Raw genomic sequence first — 25,937 nt, forward strand, 5'->3', positions numbered from 1 at the left:
TATGAAGACTGACTGCTGTCTCAACTTTCTGAATACTGTCGGAACCTGGATATGAGCAGGAAACTGTACATCAGACATGAAATTCAAGGAAAGCATCCAGGAAGAACCACCTCCAAAACCGAATGGATCCATGTGTAATATATATTTTCAGTAGATGGATGTAGAACAAAATTCCTGCTTGACTATAATTCAGTTGCACCTGTTAGACTACTGACTCCTCTGAGGGAAAGAACATCTTGTCCGATTCCTCCATGATCCAGGTATGCTGTTGTCTACTTTGGTGGCAACAGTTGAAGGATTGTTTCTGTACATCATTTATACATACAAATATGCATTCCAGAAGCTTCATACAAGTTCATGTCCTTTCGAAGATAACTGATTGAAATATTGTCTGAATTTGTTATTGGAGCTGGGTGACAAAGATGGGGGTGGATTTGCCTGTTATCTGAGATCACTGTGAAGAGAAGCAGTCTGGAGTTTTGCGAACAGAACTCTTCACATGCTGCAAATCAGAGCCTGGTTTGGCACTACCACTACAGGGAGAATATCTACAGACAAGATAAAGGAAGCTAAGATGATGGCATAGCTGATAAAGAGGTAACGAAGATTCAGTATTGGTCTCTCCCCCACACCAATCCCTCTCCCCTAAGGCTTGAATCTCTCTGTTACTGTCACAGAAAAGCTGCCATGTAGGGTAACAGAGAAAAATTGCTTTTAATGGCTGTAAGAATCTGTGTCTACCTCAATATCAGTCTTCCAGATGTTATTATAGATGGCATTGTTTACAGCATTTTACGAAGCCTTATGAAGTCTGCCCACTGGGAAGCTAACATAACATAGGCTAACATTTGGCCATAGTGTAGCAAAACCAATTACACCATTGAATAAAACTAACCAATGAGTTCTCAAAGGGATCTTATGTCAGCCAGAATTAGTATCATACAAATAAGGCTGAATGAAGAAAAATGCCAAGGCTCGCTGTAAAAAGCTTGTAAACTTTGTATATACCCATTTATGAAAATTCTCTTATATCTCAACATACTTCACAATTAAGAGTTATGAATATTTTGAAAATAATTTGTCTGTAAATTCCCCTAAACAAACATTGGTTGGCAAAGAAACAAAGGTGAAAAACTGACAGGCAACAAAAAATGCTGTTTAAAGACAACAATAATTTATTTCTTCTAACTGGTCCATTTTTATTCCATATGAAATTGAGAAACACTTGAAATATTAGGGCAAGTGTTTAAGACAGGGAATTCCTACTATAAAGCAGGAAATACCTACTATAAAGTAAGTATTCACTAACACTACTTTTAATACTTAAAAGTGCTACAGCAATATGGAGAGAATTTTGTCTATTTCACCGAGTCCAAGCCTGACTTTATTGTAACTTTGTTAGAATTTTTAAATAAATAAAAAAATATTATGGATAAAGAATTAAGCAATACATACACTACATATATAGCACTACTATAGCTTTGTCCTTTGCTTCAATGTCGAATGAAACTCAGGCTAATCATGCTCATTTAAAACACAAACCTACAAACTTGTCTGATAATTACCTAAAGAAATGTCCACTTGAAATTGTGGGTAGTTCAAACACAATTGTGTTCTGCATAATAGTGGCAAGATATAACAACTTAGGATTTAATCCTCAGTCTTTTACACTTACGTAATCAGAACTGAGTAACTTGGTAGGTGTCTTATGCTCCAAACATTCAGCCTATTAATTCTAATTCAAATCATATGCAAATGTTATTAAACTAATAAATGCAAAGTCTGTTTGTCCTTGTTGGCTCCTCTTTCAAAACCTTCAGAGGTTTATTCTGAAACATACAAAATTCAAAGACTCCTAATAGAAAACTCTTTTCCAGCAAGTGAAGAAGCTTCAGCTACAGTTCTTTTCAGGACAGTAGTGGCTCACAGGACATGAGGAAGCTATTCATATTAATGGAAGTCATTTATGGCAAGTTGCATGTCGTGGTGCACATTCTAATTGTAGGTGAGATTACTAGAGTAAACTAGCACAAGGTACTAGAGTACTCTACTATGCAGTAATAATTTTGATATGAAATGTTTCTGTTATGCTCAAGAAAACATTAGAGGTTACCCTCTTTGAAAAGCAGCACTGAATCGAGACGTGCTTTAGTACTAGTAGTTTATCAGTCAAGACATCCATTTTCTCTTTTAAAATCCATCCAAAAGTGGGAAGATACAGATGTTATGTTTTATCTCAGAAAAATCACATTTTGTACTTTTTTCAAAGAGCAAACAAAATCAAATAATGTTATCTAGAATCCTATACTTTTTGGCATATAAGTTTTGGTATACAATTGTATAACTATTCACATAACTGTTGATATATAAATATTCATACAATATTCAATTGGGATTTTGTATTTATGAGTCATGCATTTTGATGTGTTTTGGCCCTATATTATCACAGAAATTCCTATGCAGGTCTGCATCCATTAGAAAAACTAACTTCTAAAATCTAGGACATCCTAATATTAACCAAAAAAAATTTTGAAGCAATGATATACTACAATTAGGACCATTAGTCCAGAAGGAAACAAATAATTCTGTATCCAGAGCAGGTGCTGAACAAATTGCAGTAAATAAAATCTAGTATACATTTTGAAGAATGCAGATAAAAGAGAATATTGAATGGTTGTTTATTATTTGACCATCATTCATGTTTTGCAATAAATGAAAGAAGGATTTTTTTGAGAAACAATACAGGAAACTGTAATTAAAGATTATATTGCTTGAAAAAGTATAAAAAATTAAACCTTTACTCCAGCATTGCTTAACACCTGAATGTTTCACTTTATGTTCTTTTAACAAAGATATAAGCAGAAGCTGTCATTTTTTTGGATAACATTCATTTATTTCATTGATATGCAAGACTGAACCATACCTAAACAGTTGGTTCTGCAGTATATTTATATATCTATATATGTATGAATATAGATGAATATATATATGTATGAATATAGAAGAATATACATATATACACAGATATATATGCATATACATAACCCTCTACACATAGAGTTATGAGATGGATGATTTTTCTCCTAAAACACTGAAAGAGATTTGGTTTATATTCCAGCTCAACATCTATATGTCACAGATTTCAAGCTGTAAACTTTAGAGAACACTATTCCTCTTTCTTTTGCTCTTTGTATTATCTTTGTATCAAAGACTTGTACCATGTGATGTATGTTGTCTGGGACAATAGATCTAGCATTAATAACAGATATGCAGGACAAACAAATATAAAAGAGTTTGCATTCTGAAGTCCAGATCTTGCAAATACGCTTATAAAGCCTTAACACTGACACTAGTTTTAATACATATTGAAATGTAGCATATGCATAGCTGTTTCAAGATCTACCCTCAAATTACTTTCTTGTTTTAGATGTAATTTCTTTTCAAACAAACATCAATAAAATAGAAGCAAAGCACAAGTAATGCAGGTAAAATGATTCTACCTCTCTTTCATCCATCTTCAGCCATTGTTTGGGATCATCCTCGGTGGCTAGGAAAGCTATCAGATCTAAGGCAGTAAGCCTTGTTTGACGTCTGGATGACACAAAAATAAGAACAGGCTTGGCTGGAGAATGACTCCGGATTGCTGTTGAGGAAAACAGAATTTGAGAATTAGGCCCATTAATGACAAAAAATTAGTTTCTCTTTGCAATACCTAGACAGCTGCTATACTTCTCTGCAGATGATATATAGGTATATGTATACTTAGTCTCAATTCTGCCAGATAGGTACAACTGAGGTGAGCATATACCATCTCTGAATCAAAGATCATATAACTATGCTTAGCTGAGTTTGAGTTAATTTATGATGCTACTTCAATGATTGTTGTGGGTTAATTAAGAGAAGCAGTTGGGAAAAAAAACTCCACCAAACCTGGACAAGCTTTCTAGACTTCAGAGCCCGTGAATTTCTCTATCTCAGCCTAATAAGTATGTTATGTTTTTTTCTACCCTACTGGCATATGTTGTCTTAGGCTGAGTGCCATCAAGGTCCAAAACTTGCTTTCTGCCTGACCCAGAGCTCGGACTGCATGAACTCATGTCTGCCTGCAAAAGATCACTTCTATCTACCCAAACCAGAAAAGGTAAAAAAGGTAGAAAGGGACTTTTCAATAGCTGCTGGGAAAGTGGGCGTTACGGTACAAAAGAACTTTATTTCTTTTGTTTACTAAGTAGTCTGACATATTTAAACCAGTTATGTTTTAAGACTTTTTAAAAAAGCATTTTCTTGCTCAGCCCATGTTTAAGAAGTTTCAGGTTGCAGTGAGATTTTTATGGTCTCAGGAATAAGTATTGCCATGGAAATGCTAAAATAACCTTGACTATATCATGTAAAACAAGTGGGGAAAAAAGCCCTGAACAAATCATACATCTACAGATTTTGTAACATCAACAAGCACTAAAAATATAAACAGGTGTATGTAGAATTTCAAATACTCTCTCTAAATCTCTTATAAATCCATTTGTGTTTTCCCAAGTAATTCTAATTCTAGAAATTAAATTTATGTATTGTTAATTTCTGAGAACTATTTCATACTATCCACCATCACATATTGTTTCCCAGTTCACGAATACTACCCAGCATGTGCTCCCGCACATACAAACTCTATATAGTTGTGAAATTACTGAAATAGGATAATTAGTGTATTTATACCTTACAACTATATATGTCAATATATCTATATATTTTAAAAGCCCAGCATCTAATGGATTTTTGTTGCTTCAGGAACAGGTGTGGCAGAACAGCCCAAGACAGATTTATTGTTCATTAGTGTTTTTGTACAATGCTCTTGTGGAGGTGTAAATAATCTGAGCTGTCAAGATTGGTCTCTAGTCCACAATCAATACTTTGCTTCTGTCATAAGGCTAATTAAAGCAGCTAAAAAGTCACCTCACAAATGTCACCTCACAATCAACAGCAGTTCACATTACAAAATTTATTTTGGAGGTTATTTTTAATTGATATAATAAATATTCCTTATGTAACCAAAACAAAACATGTTCAAATAAAATACGAGAGTTTTTTTCTTAAGTCTATCCTGCTTGCCAGCTTTGTTAAGAATAAAAAATTGAAAACAGAAGCATATCTGGATGCACTACAAATTTTGAATTTTATGGTTATCGCTTTGAAACTAGAATTATAGGTTAGCCTGACTTGCAACTTCTGTTCACAATTTTTTTAATGCTTACTACAGTGGTCCATATGAAAATACCTCAGCAGGTTAATATGAATAGTTTTATTACTTTCTAAATTTCAAATATTTTTACACTAATGTTTCTTTATGGTGTCAAACACTAAGAGAAAACACATTTTATTTCCCCTTCATTAGCACTAATTTTATTCTTCTGTTCTAAATACATTACATTCCTCTGTTATATGTTGCATTTGCAGCACACTTTATGTTTCAGACAAATAGCTTTGGGCCATTAGCAGAGCAGATTCTCCCTATACATGCCAAGAGTACATACAAAAACACATGCTGTAAATGTGCTGCAAATGAACTGTGTAAAGTGCTCAAAGTCTTTTTTCTTTTGCAGAAAGAAGGAAAAGGTCTAGGAGCTTGTTGCTTACCCTGAAATGCAGGTTTGTTCATGCTAGCCATGCGAGGACAGTAATGCTGCCCAGGGAAGCCCTGAATGTGCACCTCCAGAGGAACTGGGCGTACTGATGGTCGGAAGTTGAACAGACCCATCTACAAGAAAACATTTTTTTCAGGTTTATCTTGAATTACCTTATAAATTGCTATTTTGTTTTTCTGCAGCACAAATACATACACATCTTCTGAAACATTTTTCATACCTGATTAATATTTAGCCAGTCAGCAAGGTCTCTGGCATTTGCTAAAGCAGTGGATAAACCAACTACTCTTACAGGCTTCTCTGTGTGAGATGAGATGAAGTTTGTTCGAGACACAATGACTTCCAATACTGGGCCTCTCTCATCCCCTAGAAAATGAAAAGCCCATTGAAAAACAGAAAAATAAAAGGTTCAAATGTCAAAAAGCGTATTTGCCTCATAAGTACCAGCACATTTCTGCAACTTTAGCAATGATTCTGATTAAAAACAACAAAACGTACTCACCTAGCAGATGTATCTCATCTATGATAAGAATAGAAACTTTCTGAACATAGCTTCTGTTCTGCCAGCTTCTGCTGACACCATCCCACTTCTCTGGGGTAGTAACAATCAGGTCAGCTTGGGCAATAGCTCTCATATCAGGAGTCACATCTCCTGTCAACTCTACAACCCTGTAATCAAGGAAGACAGTGGCTTGGCTTTACAAAGCTTTAGAACATCTTAATGTTCAAGTATTAACTCTTAAACATTAAATCTTAAAAGAGAGAAGAAACAAAATGAAACAAAGTAATTTTGTTTCTGGTCAAATACTTCTAACAGGATTTCCACAACTGTTTTAAGTAAACAAACCTGTCTCTATGTTTTCCTAGCAAATCCATATAAAATGAAGAGGGTGAATATGAGTCCCAAATCACCTATGGTTAATTTTTTCAAAATGGAGATAAGAACATTAATATGATATAATGTGAATCAAAACATCCTGTCATAGCCAGGATGAAAGCTTCTTAGAAAGCTGCCAAGTTGCTACCTGCTGTTCTGTATAGATCTCTGGTTTGAATAACGAGGCAAGATTGCAGTTTATCTGCTTTTGTTGGTGAAGTTCCATTAAGACTAGAAGATAAATTATCCTGAGGTCATTTTTGGGGAAGACTAGCAGAGTTCTTCCAGTTTGCCACTTTATCCTTCCAAGTTCTACAAACAGCATTTGAGATGATTGATCATTTTAGACTGATTATGATGAATTTCTGACATTTCTGTGACACATTCTACATCCAGCTGAACATCTAATAAAAACTCCTTGAAGTAATGTGTATCTTTTGTTCAAAATTTCAGTCACAAGGAATTTAAAAAAAGAAATATTACTTGAAAATAATTCAGAATTATGAGGCAAGTAATTTATTCTCACAGGTCATTACAATAGCAAAAAAATATTGCCAATTAATAAGTCACTGCTATGATAATGGTGGGAATCTTACTGGTAATTTAATGTACACAGAGTTGCACCTCTTTCTGTTGAAACCTGTGATGAGCTTTGAGCTTTAACTTACAAAAAAGCTACATATAGGAAAGGAAAAGGCCCTAATGCATCCTATGGTTGTAATTTTTAACTCAATAAAGGATAATTTTGGAAAGCTTCAACATGACTGATATAACTTATATGTTATAAAGTAATGGCTGAACTCCAACACCTGAGAAGATCTGCAAGAAATTAATGTTACCAAGGAATAAAATTATATCTAATTTATATATGAAGGACAATATATGCAGACTAGTACACAGTTCATGCAACTCCTACGAGTTCCTTCTACCTTTCTAAAGAAATCTTATTTTGGATTGCAATATCAATTACCAAGGATACTGCAGAGAGAAATCTGAGCTTCACATTTGGCAAGCAATGACAATAAAAATAGCTGGGTATTAAAGTGTACCCCGTTTTTAGTTTTGATTTTGCTATCGCTACAATGACTATTGATAGCATTTTTTATTTTTTAAGTACTAGAAATGTGAAGGATAGCATACAATCAAAACCTATTTTGAAATACTCAAAAGCATTCTGTAGATTTTATTCATACTTGATGGGCTGTTCTTTTGCTTCTCATTTCTCTGATTAGGTAAGGAGAAACATACTTTTTACCAAGTTTTTCTTCAATCCTAACTTTCCAGTCCTCAATTCTTTCACGAACGAGTGCTTTTAAGGGCGCTATATATACTGCCTGCAAAAGAAAAATCACAAAACCAGAAGTTAAACAGGAACTCTTAAAGCGTGCCTAAAGGAAAAAAAATCTTTAATACTTGTGAGATTTGAACATACTCATTATCTATAAAATGATTAAGGCCTCAGTTCCTTAAATGACCTACCACAGGATTATATTTTAAAATGACTTAACACTTGAAAATACTGCTTTGTCTCCTGAGCCATTAACAAGAAAATAAATTGTGGAATAGAAAGAATAATTCTCGAAATGGAAGTATTTACCACACTATTTAATATCAAAACCCACCTATATGAATTATGCCATTTTTTGCCAGGACTATAAAATCTGCAAGCTAGTAATCTAGAACAGAAATAATCAGAATTTTCAGCAAGTAATATCCTACCTGATTTCTAGTTATGTTGTTAAATTCTTAAGACATTAACAAATTAAAAAGCTGATTATTTTAAGAAAAACGTCACAATATTTTCCTCAGAGAAGCCTGCTGTGCAGGGGGGAATTCTCTGATATGTAGAAACAATATTTATTTACAGATTTATGGTTAAATATTCCAAAGCTTTTGAACATGAAGAAACTGCTACATGAAGAATTCACATACAGTCTAAAATCTTTAGCCAGGTTTTCAGCTTTATTAAAATCTAAAAAATATATTCGTTAGAGAATTGGCTGTTTTGTAAGTCCAACAGGTATGATGAAAATGTATGAGTGTTGTTTACCCCACCTGGACTAACAAATTATATGAAGATATTGAAATTTCAGAGATGAATAAGGGATTTATGTACATGATTTCTGTTAATTTCTTTGGTTAAATCTCACAGTCAGATACAAACACATTTTCCAAAGACTTTAAAGCTAAAATGTGGTTAACTAAGACAAGTTGGGCTAAGATACAGATATATATTCACTTTGAAAACAAAACCCCAAAACCTGAGTTGCTCAGCTTTTAGGCTATTTAAGAAATAAAACACAGGGACAAGTTGGAACATAAAACTGGTTTGTAGTAAGTAGTTGCAACTTATTTGTTTAAATAAGAGGGAGACTAGGCTAGTTATATTCACACAGAGGGGAACTAATAGCTATAAAACAGTACTAAATCTAGCAGAAGGAGATTAAAGCAGGAAATGCAGGTAAGTACAGAAAAGAAAATCCAGCAAGCCTGTATGTCATATTTTTAGATTTAACTCTAGTTGTACACTGATTAATATATAAAGTTGAAATAAAAGCATAATATACATAATGCAGTACCATTTTGTATCCAGACAGGTATAAACTGGAGAAAGCAAAATTCAGTTTGCCATAGTCTTTTTCTAGGCTTTTGTATTGCTGAAAACATGCCTACAAAAAATGATTCTAGTAAACCTATTTTACAAACCTTTGATGTGGGATATTTGTTAAAAACTCTAAAGATGGCTAACTCAGCTGCAACAGTTTTTCCAGAACCTGTAGGTGCTCCAAGAAGAACATTACAATCTGTGTGATAAAGTGTATGGAATATTTGGGTCTGGATAGGGTTGAAGTGTGTGAATTTGTACAGGACTTCATATTCCCGATGTCCCAAGGCTGTGATAGGCAAAGGCTGAAGATCTAGAAGCTCTAAAAACACAAAATAATCATAAGTGCATTGACAAGGTATGCCATGAAATAACATAGTTTATTACAAAGATAAAGTTATTAACCAATACTTTAGTGGAAAACAACTTACATTGGAAATTGTTTTGCTTAATATATGACACAGAGTTCACATTTTGGTCATTGTTGACTTCAGTGAGGAATAATGAAAAGTTGCTTTTATAGCTCTGAAGTATTTCTGCAAGTACTGTTGTTAGTATTCTGATAGCTGTGAACCAGCCATTTACATAAATTAATTTTTATTAAAGTTGTCTTAGAGCTTTTGCTTTTCACCCAGTTGTAGTAAATTCGCAACTCACTGTATTAGATTATATGTACATCCAGCTTCTTATAACAGAATGTGGAACTGGAGGACAGCATAGACTGTGTATTTCAGATTCAAGGACAAAATCTATTTAAGAAGGAAGGATTCTTTGGAGATTCTAAGTTGATGGAGTAATACAAATCAGATGAGTACAACTAAATTTTGCATCTAATCCTTTAAACATGTAATTAAAGACATGATCTTAATAAATAAACAAACAGCCTTTCAATATATGATTCTCAATATATCTTGAGGGCATCTGCTATCCAAACAAATAGAGATTGTGGAATTTGGAAGATGACATATATAACCAGATTGGATTTGGAATCCTACCAAATTAAGGAGACTGCAGTGATTCTGCTATGCAGATGCTTGCTTTGAAGTTTGGTTGGTTTTTTTTTTTTTTTGTGGCTGGAGGTCTCATTGTCTTTTCAGGGTGCTTCACATTAAGGTATGATATGGGAATCATAAAATCTACTGAGGCAATGATGCATAATATTCTTCACATGCTTTTCACCGATACCTTATGGCTGTTTTATCATTCCCACTGAAACTGTGATTTCTTGGGCTCTGTTGAGGAGAAAGAAGGTTTTTTGCCTAGCAGGGCCTCTATGTACTTCATTGTTGAGTGGGAACCAGATGGGAATTGAAATCAATTACCATAAATCCTAGAGGCTCCATAACTGGTGATGTGTAAATATCTTTCTGTTTCTTCTGAATAGTAGTCAGTGATCAGTCAATTAGATAAAAAGGTTACACATGCTTTTCCAGACAGCGTAGGTACAGTATAACAATAGCTAAACACTTCACAAACACATGTGAATTTATGCATGCCAAAGGACAACACCGTATGAGAACTGAGTATTTCTGAAAGCACTCACTTCACAGACTGCTAGATGAGCCAAATGTAATTACAGTGGAAAGGTTTTACAATGACATCAGGCACAATGAATGTATAAAGCAATTTATATATCCAGAAAAAAGAAGCAAAACACAAACATATGCTTCTGTGCCAAGTGTTAAAAAAGGAGGGGGAGGGGAAAGCCGTGACTTGATCAGCAGTGCTGAGTTGAAATGCGATGTTTGGTACTGTGACAGTGCTTGCTATGATGAATTTATTTTAGTAAAAATAGTAAAATGTTTCCTATTTTCAAAATTCTAACTGTGTTTGTTTTTTCTTTGCTGAATACCATTTATAATACAAATATCCACTCTAAGATTATTTTTAACCAGTCCAGAAGAAAAATAATGCTTACAAGCACTAAGTGTAAGACATAGTTGTAACACAGAGATTTGCCTAATTTTATATGAGCTTCAATTTTCCTATGTTTATAGAGAATTTGGAGTAACTAAAAGGCAGGTATTATGTTGAGGTGAAATGAGCTGCTTTTTATTCAGCAATTTAACATTTTAAAGAGCTTTAAAGTTAGTAAAGAAATGGTCTCAATAATACAAATACATTACAAACTGAAATTCCATATACTTTTCTATGATGAAGCAGAAGTTAAGAGATTTATTGCACTATCGTAAGGAAAATCAATATGAGCAAGATGAATTGAAACAAAATGATCAAATTTGAAGTTACCTGTGTGGGGTGGATGTCTCTCTGGAAGAATCAAATGTTGAAAATTTATGATACACACAGCCTCTGCTCCTAACCACCTATCGGACACAGCTCGAATGTAATATTGAGAAGGAAGAGGTTCAAAAATTGGGATTGTGAACACCAGCAGTTGAGGTTCTTTAGTAATGACCTAATGGAAACGTGTAGAGAATAATTACTGCACAGACAAATCAGTAACTTGAAAAATCATTTTGCCTCACTTCCGTAAGTATTACCAACACAAAGCAATAAAGTATGTGTGCAACTCCATGTGCAAAATGTTCACATCTTTATAAAATATTTCACCACTAGGAATGGATTGTGTTTCCATGGACTTCAAAAGATAAAAATAAGGCTGGCACTTCATCTTTTTCTTTAACAGACAAGACCATTACTGTCTGTCTTTCTTCACCTGGAAATAAGTGTCCCACCAAAGGAGGAGGAGAAAAAGGGACAGATGAGATTTGAAAACATCTTTGTGGAAATGCGAGCTTATCATGTACATTTGAAACTGAAAGCTGTGCTACTGATTTTAAAATCTGCTTAGGTCAAAATAATGTTTTCTCTTCCAAATCTGCATCTGACTAACTTTATTTTTATCACACTCTAAGATTCTGAATAAAATCCATTACCTGTTTTTTTTGAATGATGAAGTACTCTGAATGATAAATGTGATCATTGGTAGGGTCTTCTACCCAAATCCACCAGGGCTCTCCAACAGTGCCATGTACCTTTAACAGTGGGAAAGGTAGCTTTGTTATAGTTGTAATGAGGTTCTCTAGGTTTGCTGGGTATATTGGATATATTTCTAAATGACATAGGCTTACAAAGTAATAAAGGAATACAGAAATCAGAGGTAAGAGCAATATAACACTTAAATCAGTCTGCTCCAAGATTATATTTCAGTAAGAGCTTGCTTAAGGTACATATATTATAAATGGACATGACATAAATGCAACTGAAGCTTGTGCCTCAGTTGTTATAAATTGATTGAATTCCCAGGGTTTTCTCTAGGCTCCTAAAAAAAGACTCCTCCTTTTTCCTCCTTGTACTTCTGTCTTTGGATTCTGCATAGAGGTTTGTCTTTTGTTATCCACTGTTCATCTTTCAGTCAAAAACATTCTCTCAGGAAAAACTGGCACCGAATTGTGGTATTCTTCTCTCCTCCTCTACCTCTTCCTATCTCCTCTAGAAAGATAGAATAAGTGGATTCAGAAGGCTGTGGATCTAGCCATTGCTACAGGTGAAGTGTTAAGAACATAAATAGAGCTCTTTCTTGATGAATCCCATGCCATCTGGCCACACTTTATTCCATCCTAGATTTTTGTTTGCTTTGTTGTGTACCTTATTTTGCAACGCCAGCCACAAATCATAGCTAGGTGGGCTGCTCAGTTAAGAATTTTTGTTTCTTTGTCAGAATAAATGACTTGTGCCAACATGCAAGTATTTTACTTAAATACCTAAGAAAAGAAAGGCACAGTAGAGGACTATGGAAGACATAATATTAAAAGAACATAGAGTTCTGATGTTTCTGATGAGGACTGTGATAAGGTACAAAACCAGTATGAATATGAAAAAAAAGCTGGAATTATTTCTAAACTTTAGGTAACAGGAAAAAACAAGTGCATAGTCACTTCTAATGGCAATTTTAACACTACAGGAATCTGGTATCGATTCACACAGCACAGATTATTTTCAGTATAACTGATTATTGTGTGTGTGTGTTGGAAAACAGTCTGTACTGATGACAAATATGTGTAATAAGAATAGAACTAAGGTGCTTTTGTTTCTTTTTTAACATGGTTCCACAAAAGTAGATGGACAGTAAAGACGCTGTCATTAATTTTCATTACATTTGAATTTCACTACCAGCTTCACTGGGAACTGAAGCAGTGAAACTGAAAGGACACAGGTCACTGCAGGTGACATTTTGAAAAGTTGCAGTGAGACTATTACTTCATCACAGTTTAGGAGAATTTAAGAGAGGAAAGAAGAATTAAGGAAGGTGATAAAGTTCAAAGCTTAGAAATATTATTATCAACTGTAACAGCATCTTAGTGTGACAAAGCTGCACAGGGAAATAAGGGCAATGTGGGAACAGGCAATGCAACACACTCTCCAGTAACAATTCTCAAGAATACTGGGGAGCTCCTAAGAACTGTATTTTGGGCAACCACTGCCCTAAAACTGCATGTCTGATATATGACTTGACTAATTAATACTAGTTGCATTATTCTGTATTTCTGCTGGACTCTCCTGGCTGCAGTAAGGCTTACTTGCTCTGTCTGGGCATGTTTACAGTCATTTGCTTCTAACAATATAATAAGAATTTTCCACTGGGATACAGCTTGAATATTTTTTACTGAACTTAAGGGCTCCCAGCTCTGAAAAATGCAGCCACTAAAGATCAAGACATTGCCATATCTCATGACTACCAAACTTATCTTTTTTTCTCTTGTAAAGGCAAGTGCAAAACATGTGATGAGATCATCCTAGAATTAAGTATCCAGGTAAAGAAACAGTATAAAACCCATGAAATGTTAGCCATGCGGGGTATTTCAGTTAAGTACGGTACTTAAATTTTTAATATCCTGATTTTATTTGACGACTCCCATTCTCTGAATGGAATTTTTTGGCAGCTATTTTTTGTACCAATTACAGCTATACCTGTAAGTTTCTATAGTCTTGTTCTGAATAGCTTGCTAAAATACTGTGTGATGACAGAGAAGCAGTTTCAGAGTGTCAATGTTGAATTTCAAAAGTTATTAATTTTTAGAGACTATTACAATTTATCAGTATTTTCTTTATTTACTGTTGTAGAAGTTTTTTTACTGAAGAAACAAGAAAATCATTAGCTGCCTTACAAAAATAAAAGAACAAAAAAGTTTTACAAGTTTTGATGAGTAGCAATATAGAAATTCACACAAAAAGAGCTCCAGAAACTGAATTGATAAAATGTTCATAATATTTCCAAAGCAATCATTAGGAAAACAGTGTGAAGGGGTCATAGCAGGAAATAAATTTTTGCTGCAGTTTTGCTACAACTTTAGAAGCTCAGAATCAAAGTAAGAGAGTATAATTCTGTGGGGACCCATTTTCAATTTGTAAAAATATAGAAGAACCTACATTTTGTAGAAAAATCTAAAATGGATTGAGAAATGACTCTGTATTAAGATACAGTTTAGTATGAAGAACAGTTGTGGGTTTTTTTGTCTTTAAGTTTACAGGTAGAGCAGATGGAAGGCTAGATAATAAAAACCTGTTTCAATCTTAAAAAGTAATGCTTGTTTGCCTTCTGAAGTACTGCACATAAATAAGGCAGTAAAAAATAATTCATGTAATTCATGTTAGAAATCTATTCAAATATTTCAGTAATGAATCCCGGTAGCAAATAAAATCTGATTTTCTATATTTTGATCATTAATCTCCCATTCAGAAACTAACTTGGTGAAAATTCCATAAGAAAAAAAAAAATTAGGCAGGGAAAATAAATTCTAAAATCATTTAAATGTTTGTGGAATAAAACTCTAATTTACTTGTGATTAAGGTAAATCTGTAATTTAAGGCATTTAAAAATTATTTTTAAAAAAAGAAAAGACACTTAATATCCACCTTTCAGAATAATTTATCTTAAGCACAAATCTACGTGTAAAAAAAAGAAAAATATGCTTGCCCACTGAGGTATCTGCCTTGCTTCTACAGAAAGTTTCAGAAGTACCAGCAACAATACAATGCCCCCATGTGGGCATTTGTATTCCATTTAGATTTATCTTAAATCTATTTCTAATGAACACATTCTGAATCAAAGGATGTGGGTATATCTAAATGTGCAACTAATACAACTCCTTTCATATAAATTTGCACCATAAAATATAGATGAATATCATTCCAAACATATCTCAGTTTTAATTATCAGACAAGTCCCAACAGAAGAGGCAGCAGTGATGTTGTGAATGTATGTTTGTAAAGCCATGAAGAGCAGCAGAACTTGGCATACATGAACTGTATTTCAATGCTTTATTTTCTGCATTTGACATTCATTCATAGTTCAGAGAGCCATCCATGTCTCCCTTTTTCTTGCCTTCCTTGTTGGGCATATAACTCAAATCTCTGTGTGACTAATATTAATATTCAGTATAAGCACCACTTCAACATGTTATAAACAGGGCAAACTTGTTAACAATTAATGGAAATAAAACGATGATCTTTGGGTGCCACCTTCCACAAAAGTCTTAAAAGTCATTCCATTCCTGTTATCAAATTTGCTTTTTAGCAAAAATATTTTTCTTTTTCTTATCTAAACAGCTATGGATTCTCTGTGATCATCTCCTTTACTGAAGAAACTAATTTTTTTTACCTGATCGTTCCACGTGAAGTCAGGAGTGATGTTCAGCCGAACTCGGAGGACTGTGCGGGTAATTGGCTGAATTGTTGCTTCCATTATGATGGAGGGGATTTGATGGACACACTGTTTTACCTTTAACCCAATTTTCACATGATGCAGCATATGACCTGCCAAGAAAACATTAGGTGTAACCCATTTGCATTTCCAGAAAAAAGAATAAAACTCCGACTTTCAAATAGGCTTTTACAGAGAAGTATTATTGCTTGCTTGTTTTGCTCTTAGGTGCATAATGTCTGAGTCTCTTGACCTGGCATGTCAGAATATTTTGTAATACTTAACTTGAATTAGCAATTTAGAGTCTAGAAAAATCAGTATTAACCCTCCCGTTGGCTATAACTAAGGGGTTAAAATAACTATTAAGAATTTACACTGAAAACATATTATGTCAAGCTAGTTCCCTTTCCTTTACTGACTTTTTGATCAGGCTCTTACCAAGCCATATAGTTCTTTTTTAAAGCATGAATACTGACCTTTTAGTTCATGAAGGGCACACATTTGAACTACAATTCCTGTGTAGTGATTCAAAGCAGACAAAATGCTTTTCATAAAACTGAATAAAAGTAGTTAATAAGTTAAAAATGCAAGCAACTAGTAAACATCTCACGGCAGATCTGATCTTTCAGAATACACCAGTGTGTAACTGAGACAAAGGAAAAACTAAACTTTGCAATGCTTTTTATCTTCTATCACAGTAACTAAGGCAATAAAGTGATTATATTAATTAAAAAAAAATTGTACTTGTATTTCACAGCTGAAATCTCTGTTCCCTTGCTCTTCATTTTACATATAAAAGTAAGTAGAAGGGATTTCTTTTTTTTCTGCAAAAGTATTGCAACTTCTAACTTATTTAGGAAACAAAGGTTGATGTATCACATTTTCACTGAAATTGCTTATATAGTTGTGAGGTGTCTTTTAGATTTTAATTGTAATGATCATAACTACACACTGTTAATAGCTACCTTACAAATGGCTACTGATATTTCCTGATACTGTTACGTGGTTCCTGTGCCTTTCCCATTAAAAAAAAAAAAAAAAAAAAAGGAGAAGAAATCCTATTATTTACATTATGCATGAAGTGAAAAGGTGATACATGAAATTTAGGTGCATAGCATATTACAATTGCTATTTTTTGTATACTTATCCTGGCTTTCCCTCTTCTGTTTTTCTTATTTAACAAACTGGCAGATTTTGCCTCACACAGGTGTTTATCTGTACTCTGAAGTAATGAAAGGTGATCTTGCTTAAGAAGCAAATCCCTAATGCAAAAGTTTTAACATATATTTAACACATATTTAATCAGTTTAATTTGCAGTGCACCTCCAGCAAGTGGATAATTAAAAACCAAAACAAATATATTGGTACAACTTGGTGATACATGCAGTATTACAGCATACTTGCACAGTGACTAGCTTTTGCAATTAGAGGTAAAACCAGAAATTATGTTAAATAAAGGTGGATACCAAATATTCAAAGATGTGACCTGATAAGCAGGCAAGCTTTTTCATGCCAAAAATCACTTTCTGTAACACGATATGTGAGGTTAACTTCGGTGTTTGTACAGGACAGCACTGAGGTTTTTTACACTTATCTGCTAGGGGAAAATAAGGCTTCTGTCGCAACTTCTATAAGCTATTATAAAATTCTTTCTCTCCCCCCACCCCCTTTGCTTTTTTAAATAGTCACATCATGAGAAACTATCAATGGCATTTAAAAAATATTAAAACCTTCTGAACAAAAGCTGACTATTCGAGAAAGTAAATATGTTTAACAAAAGAAGAATAAATTTTGCTTACTCCACGATTGTCATCTATATTCTGAAAAACCAGGACTGTTTGTCTCAGATAACACAGTGATATCCTGGCTTTCTGGAAACTCCATGGTTACATTGCAATAGCGCATAGATTGGTGTTGGCAAATTTGTGGTACACTGGAATCCCGGATCTGTGCACACAACATGCTCTTCATTCACTGGGAGAGCTGGCATGCATCTGAAGCTTTTATCTCTCCCTAGGCCATGGACTGAGTTAGCCAGATAGCTCCTGTCTTTTTTTAATCTATCTCCAAGCCCACAATAACAACTAAAAAGGAAGAAACACTAAGACTGACACCAGTCCTACGGAAACAGAGAACAAGGCAGCACCTGGAAGCTGTGCCTCTTCTCATTTCAAGATGGCTTTGAATTCAAATAATAATAAGGTGGCTGCCAGGCAAGTGTTTCCTTCACACCCTTGGTGTCAGAAAGAGAGGCTAGACAAGAAGAAGTATGTCATGTAACAGTATTTCACAGAGATGCACAGATCAACATGCTTTGATACTTATAAGGCTGAAGAACATGAAATATCATAACATACAGTCAGCAATGACCTGTTTTCATAGTCAAATCCCAGTTCTCATCTACTTTCAAACTAAGTTACTCTAAACCAAAACTAGACATTTTATAGGTATATATTGATACATTCCATCTTGTCAATACTACCTCCACCACGTTGAAGGAAGCAAAACAGGTTTTATATTTTAACACAAAATTTCTTGTTGCCTCAAGGGCAGGTATGGGGAGAAGGAAGCATAAAAATGGAAAAGAAAAAAAAGCACTAATATGATTAATGGAAAAGAGAAGTAGTAAAAAGACTGCACAAATACAACAAAAAATTAACAAAACTGAATAAAAAAGTGCTATAAAGCTTCTGAATAGAAAAGCACAATAATGCTTGCACTTTGAATAAAATGTTATATTTTAAATACATTTAAAATTACTATACATTATAATGCACAGTTAAAGTAAGCTACTAAAAGTTTCTCATAGTCCTTTGGCTTAACTTACTAAATAACAATATGGCCTCTAATTCTGCAAACTTTTACATATTTATTCAATATTTTCCAGCCTGAATTAGGCATGTAGGGAAGCTTCCTAAGTTAGGAATGTAGTTCTCTTGTCAAATGAGAGAAATATCAAGTCAGAGAGCATAACTTCTAAAAAGCAGTGACTATGAATTGTATTTTTATTGTAAATTTAGTTTTCTAAAAAACAGGCAGTTTGTTTCTCAACAACTTGGCAATAACAGGTGCAAAGAAAGCCCAAGTAAGAAAAAATACACTAAGATAGGAAAACAAAATACATTACAAGCAAATTTTTCTTTCAACTTCAACCAGCTGGTGGACAGTTTATGCACAAGTTTATACACACATACTAGAAATTTCATTATGTCTATCAGTAGGCTTGTGGATTTTCTCATTATCAAAGTGTCAAACCCTTTAAAAAATTCCATTAAGGTTTTGCTGCAATGACACCAGTGACAATGAATTCTCCATGTTCAATGAAAATTAATGCAGTGTTTCAGAAGCAGACCATTTACTGATCATATACCAGGACATAATAATCTGCCTTTATTCTTTTTCACGTTAATAGTATTTCAATAAAAAAAAAAAAAAAAGGTCACATTTTGTCAACTGGCAAAAATATACAGGTGCCTTTTATAGCTGTATAGTACATTATGCGAGCAAGAAAGGAAGCACGGCTCAACATAAATATGTATATATACACATATATGCAAATACTTATCAAGATACATCTCCAGTCCACATGTGTTCTGGGGTTGGCAGGACATGGGCTAGCCTTACCCTCAAAGCTGTGCCATATTCCCAAGCTGTGGAGACTGAATAAACCTTCCTTATTGGACAGACCATAATACCATATTAATGTGTCAACATGGCTTCCAGACCAGAGTGAGTGATGAATGACTTAGATTTAGTTCTAACTTGCCCACTGGTTATTAATAGTTTAAGCAGATCAGCATTGCTGATTTCTCACCTATTTCATCTTTTCTCATGTCCTTCATCTTGTCTATAGTGAGATTCTTCTCCTCCAACTTTGAGAGGACTGATGGTGGTAACACTGAGAACTGTCTCAAAGGGCTAACCCAGCCCCACAGCCGCTTGTCAATGACTTTGCTGAGATTCAGTAGTCGATATGTCATTGCAGGCCAACGTTTCCTAAGGGCAATCTCAAAAAGAGCTCGAACAATACGAGCTGCATTCTGGAGAGTGAAAAAAAAAGAAAAAAAATGTTGTAATTCTCTCAAGTATTCTTTATAAAATGAAAAGGATCCCATAGACTCATCTTTGACAAACCATAACAATAGATTTTTCTTTTCAAACTTATTTCAAACATTCTTGAAAACTATTTTTTCCATCACTGTCTAGTGGCAGAGCTACCTCATGATTGCCTATAGAAATTATGAAAGAAACATGTGCAGCTAATTAAAGTTGTAGTGGCAGGTCTGCCATAGAATTCTGATCACAGTTATGCTAACATTAGGGAGTTCTAAATTTATTGCATCTCCATGACTTCTGAAACAGAAGTACTTAATATCTTCTTCTTACTCCCCCCATATAGCATACACCTGCAAACTCAGTTTATATGGAAATTCAAGTCTTAATTTTTCACCCACAGTTGTGCTTTCATAATAGCATCCCATTTCATACTGAATTTCACAACATTTGCACAGAAGTTTAACAATAGTGACTTTCTTTTAACAACGTACTGTATTCTGAGACTATTGTATAAGCAAACTGTGTAAATGTGCTTTGGACTTGGAAAATTAATTATTAACATAAGCTTGAATGAAGTCAGTTTTATCCTGAAAACGTAACTTATGATATTCCTTTCATAAACTTATCAAGCTGTATTATGAAGTTGTGGGTTTTTTTAGTGTATTTGATTTTTTTTACTATGCCTGGATTAGCAATTCTGTTCTTGATTCATTGAATAGAATAGAATCATTCTCTACTGTCTCTGTAATGCCAACAGGACTAAAAAATAGAAAATTATTTGGTCATGATAGGAAGCATATGTTACTAAAGAAGCACATTTCTTTTACTTAGAAAGGATGAATTATTTTCTTAATAGTCCAGTTAAAAAAATTCACAATTTGTAGCACTGGTTCCACATGTACAATTTATGAAGATCTGAGAAGACCATGTTGCCTCACTAAAAACACTATAATTGAGACACACGAATAAAAGCAATTGTCTTGAAAGCAAAGATTAAAAGAATCATACTGAAAATGATCTTGCTGTGCAAGTACCACAATTTTTATGATGTGCATAATGATTTCAGAATTTTCTCATTTATACCCTTACATGATATGAAATGTAAACACTTCTGAAGAAGGTAATGTTAGTATGAAGATCTTAATGAAGAGTATTTAACTCTCATCTTTAGCACCAACTAAATGCAATTTTACAATCAATTCTTTCGAAAAAGGATTTTTGGAATTAAATATGAGAAAAAAGTAATTCAATGCCACATGTTCCTACCTGTTTGGTTTTTTTTTTAAAAAAAAAAAGGAAAAAAAAGACAGAGGACAGGCTAAAAGATAAAATTTTATAATCTATTTTATACATTCGTTACTGTTGCACACCTGGGATGGTCTATGAACACTTTGTCATTTTGAGTTCTTTCGGATCCATAATCCTAAACTTTCAAGCAACACCCCTTTCTGTCTAAGACGGGCTCTAATTTTGTAAGCAAGCAGTTCTGTGTCACTGACTCACAGTTCTCTTATTATTCTTTGCAATAACTAAACATCCTTTATAACTATCAACCATTCAGGTGTCGCATCCGGCCAACAAACAAATATATAAACTGATATGTAAATCTGCACCATTACATCTAGCAATAAAATTGTAATAGCATATCTTGTATAAACCAAGGTATGTGAATAAAACACAAATTATGTTTTGCAGAACAAAGTATAAAAGTACACAAAGCATAAATATAGAGTGCAACGGTTTTCCAGATTTAGAAGAAAACGCAGTAAGTTAAGAATAACATTTCTGTGCAATCACAGTTAGAACTAATAAATGTAGTAAGACTACAGGGATAACACGAACAAAAAGGACATTCATAATTAACAAAAAATGAAATAGTCTCCCAAGGTAGGCTTTTGCAAATCTTTTCCACTTAAATATTATACCAAGCATGCGCACACACACAAGGTTCTGATTTTCAAATCAATTTGCATAAAAATGTACCCAAAAGTTACAGATCAAGGCCTACTTACATAACTGTAAACATCTGGGAGAATGAAAACAGCAGAAGACAGAAAAAAATACTTAAAAAAAATGCTATTTTTACCTGTGCAACATATGCAGAATCTGAAATAAGGGAGAAGCTGTCCATCTCCCCTCTGCTAATATATGTTTGAAGGAGGATATTAATTTTTCCATAATTGTTTTCCACACCTCCTGGAGCAGGAAGTTCACAGAAATCATTCAGTAAGGTATCCAGCTCTTCTATTTCTTCTTCTCTTACCTAAAATGCAATTATACATTATGAAGAGGCTAGAGCAATTTGATAAAAAATTTTACACTGAAATCAAATTTTCCTTATAACATAGTTAAATTATTTTTAAATGAAGTCTCTAGTTTTAAGAAAAAAAACCACAAACAAACAAAAAAGCAGCAAACCCACATATTCCACAATGTAGCTAATAGACCATAATTGAAACTATCTTAATAATGACACAATTACATTTTATTATTCATCACCATCTATTAAGGTTGCCATTGACATACAAAAATTTGATATGCCACAAAAATTGAATCTTCTGACCCTACCATCCTTCATCTGATGAGATTTCATTTTTTATTTGACCAGAGTAAAACCTCTGTCCATCTGGATTAGGGCAATCTTGAATTAACATTAAATGTTCTCATTATAGTTACATAGTTTGCATGTGGCATAATACATTTTTAACTCAAAACTGTGAAGTACTATGATTCATGATATTAAAATTTTCACTGTTAATAAGATTAAGTCTTAATATGAGTAAAGAAATATTCATATCTATGGTTTGAATAATGCATAACATTTCACATTCTAACTGATGACCCTTACATGGCAAAACCAGCATAAATCTACATATTCTTTGATTTACTGATAGTCTGTTGGTGTAAAACTTATTTAAAGAGGGTAAATGTTTGGTCCCTGCAGGGAACCAGCTGAAAGTAATTTTCATTTGGACCTGACTACCTGACATACAAAAGACTAAGACAATTGGGTTAAAAACCCCAACTATCCAGCCACTGGTCCTACAGGAAAGAAAAAGATGAAGGACACAGCCATCACAGATGACTCCAGTTTCAGGGGGATATTATGCTTTGCTTACAACACTATTTTTGATAATTTTTTCTGCTTTTGCATAGCACAGTACAGGTCAAAACCAGATCTGTATTTCAGCTACTGGTGAAACAATCTCAAAATACAGAGGTTTTTAAAGGTATTATGGAGACATGACTCTCATTAACAAAAGTCACAATTTGTATCACACAGAGGGGCAAATCCTGAGTTATTCTTGTGAAAATCAGTTACTAGTTTTAACATTCAGAGCTGCACAGCAAACAAATCACAAAAAAATGGAAATGATGGTACAATGATGCCATACCATGCAGATCTGAGAAAGCAAACTAGAATACCTATGTTTTAGTCAAGAGGCATCACTACTAACTTTATTATAAATATAGAACATATCACATCATATTTTCCATATGCTTTCCATTTAAATATTCAATTATGCTAAATTTAGACCTAGCAAAGCAATACCACTATCATAAAAAATCTCTTCTAGCTTGGAAAATGTTTTGTGTATCACTGTGAAACCTCACTGCTTATTATCTTCTATAATAGAAGAGATTATAGCAAAACAGAATTTCTCCATTAGCTAAAGAGATGGTAATACTCAGACAATGTGTGCAAATATGTAAGTATGTAGATGGTGAGGGATTCACACTGCCAGTTTGCAGAGCCAGGTGAATTAGAGCCAACTCTGACTTGAAAGTTATATAATTGTGGTAAAATGGCAAACAGCCCAAGCTAATAAACCCTGTGGAGTCTGGCTTGCACCTCTGTGAGATGGAAGCATGGGCAAACAAACTCATGCTGGCTTACAATGTACTGCCTTGTGTCCTACCCACACAGGAGGCAAAAAGGGAGGTTGAGGTTAAACTGAGTATGACAGTACAGTAATCTTGTTTATTTTATAGTATCTTCTATTTATGAAAATAGCTGAAGATATACCTTGCCTGGGTATCTGACATGACGATGGCTTTAATTGCATCCCAAATAGAACAAGCTTCAAATCTGTTCCAACTTTCTAGACTCAAATCTGAAAATAATTTATCAGAATTTATCAATCTGCTAATCTAATATTGTTTCCTGCATGTGAGTGCCGTCTCATTTCTGATACAGCAAATTCTTCAGGGAGACATCTAAAGTTAAAGTTTAAACTTTAAACAGAAAAACTACCTCATCCCTGGGATGTTCAATGGACACTTATCTTTACCTGTTAATAACTGAGGAGCTGAAAAATTCTTTAAAGCATTTAAAAGGAATTTTCAGAGATCCATAACTAGTTACTAATGTGCACTATAGTTCAAGCTGTACTACATATGAGTGAGAGCATACATAGTTCTTGGCAACTGTGCCTACTTAGAAAACATTTTATAATGGTGCTTAATATATAACAAAACTTGCATCTGTAGACACCCACTAATTATGGAGTACTACAGAAGTGTTTAGTTCTAAGACATATTCTTTTTATGAAAGGATATAACTTTACCTTTATCTGTTCAAATTCTTCAGCTTTTGATACTATAGCAAGAATATCACCTTCGGTTTTATGAGCATCAAACAATTCATTGAAAGTCTATTAAAAATAAAATGAATTGATTTAACACTGAAAATAAAAATACACATGTAGCACAAAAGAAAGAAACATTAACCAAGATTTTAAAAGGCATGTAAGATTAAAATGTAAGTTACTGGAAGACCAGAGTGATGCAATTTAAACAGGAACAATTTCCAGGATGTCTTCTCAGCACTTTCAGAAAAACAGTCCTTTGAAACTTGGGACACCCCAAAAATCGAGAGACATGCCATCTATGGCATTTAAAAAAAAGTCTAGGGCATATTTGAGTGAATAAGCTAATTATACATAGTCACAGTAAACGGTTAAAAATTATTAATGACAAGTCTTCAGCTTTTATTCAAGAAAAAGACTTATTTCCTACAGAAAGGTTTTAAGATTAATGCGTACATCAAATTAAGCTTCGAATACTACAAAGTTTTGCACAAATGCATCTAATGTTTACAACACAATCTGATTACAGTGACAAAAGTTGCTTAAGATTGGCCACCTGATAGGATTTTCATGCAGAAAAACTTCATAGTTTTCAGACTCTATACTTGAATCTGCTATCATGTACCAATGCTTGCACACACTGTTGATATCAAAATGTTATAATGCGCCTGAAAGAATGCAGAGACTATAGAAATTGCAAATCTCACTTCACACCAAGTCTACTTAGCAATACTAATGTTTCAGTATTGCTTTATACTTAGTTTTTTTTTTTCCTCTCTACTTCCTCCCTCCCCATTTCAGTAAATACGATTTGAAAATATATTGAACAAATCAGCTACATATTCTGTAATATCTTACAACTATTTTAGGTATAGGTTCAAAAAGAAGGAAAAAACCCCAGAAATAGAACATAATATTTTACCTCTATAGTATTGTATTTAATATAGTAGTGGCTGGCAGTTCTGCCTAAATCTGTTGAAGAAAAGAAGCCAGTTCGTTCTTCAAAGCGGATCATGCGGGCTTTGTCCAGTTTTCTGCCGACTTCAATTACCAATTGTTCTCTGTGCTTTTCTAGACCTGGATCCATCTAGACATGAAACACACACATTTATTTGTATAAAAGAAAAAAAAAAGAAGTGTTAAATAAACAGTTTTCTTGAAATAGCCGTCAAACAAAACCAGAAATCAAATAAAAGGAAGGTACAGTTATTAAGATATTCTTGAGATCTCACTAATAACTGTTACATTGACATTAATAACCAAAAACTGTCTGTTCAGGACAAAATAACCAGAATAATATTTCTTTTACAACGCTCCAAGACTATCAATACAATGTAGACTAATATTACTTATGAAACAGTAGCATGATTATGAAATAAACTTACACTGATGTTTATATGATTTTACATGATTTACAAAGAAGTTTTAATGATATTTTTCTTAAAATTATCATTACTGTATCACTTCATGAAAACATGTTATCTTATAGTATCTTCTGTTTATGGAAATG

At 33.7% G+C, this 25,937-nt stretch overlaps 1 protein-coding gene across 1 annotated transcript in view; it reads right to left on the reverse strand.

The window, feature by feature from the left end:
• Window positions 1-25,937, reverse strand: part of ASCC3 (activating signal cointegrator 1 complex subunit 3) — a 287,285-nt gene that overhangs the window by 66,062 nt on the left and 195,286 nt on the right. Inside the window, exons 18-30 of the mRNA XM_074896093.1 lie at window positions 25,350-25,514; window positions 24,407-24,493; window positions 21,925-22,101; window positions 19,597-19,822; window positions 15,741-15,895; window positions 12,016-12,114; window positions 11,366-11,534; window positions 9,220-9,440; window positions 7,762-7,847; window positions 6,139-6,305; window positions 5,857-6,002; window positions 5,629-5,749; window positions 3,501-3,643 (exon numbers count right to left, since the gene is read on the reverse strand). Of these exons, the coding sequence (XP_074752194.1) occupies window positions 3,501-3,643; window positions 5,629-5,749; window positions 5,857-6,002; window positions 6,139-6,305; window positions 7,762-7,847; window positions 9,220-9,440; window positions 11,366-11,534; window positions 12,016-12,114; window positions 15,741-15,895; window positions 19,597-19,822; window positions 21,925-22,101; window positions 24,407-24,493; window positions 25,350-25,514 (1,962 nt within the window). The remainder of the gene's footprint in view (window positions 1-3,500; window positions 3,644-5,628; window positions 5,750-5,856; window positions 6,003-6,138; window positions 6,306-7,761; window positions 7,848-9,219; window positions 9,441-11,365; window positions 11,535-12,015; window positions 12,115-15,740; window positions 15,896-19,596; window positions 19,823-21,924; window positions 22,102-24,406; window positions 24,494-25,349; window positions 25,515-25,937) is intronic.

This window comes from Athene noctua, chromosome 1, assembly GCF_965140245.1.
Source record: "Athene noctua chromosome 1, bAthNoc1.hap1.1, whole genome shotgun sequence".
Lineage (NCBI taxonomy): Eukaryota > Metazoa > Chordata > Aves > Strigiformes > Strigidae > Athene > Athene noctua.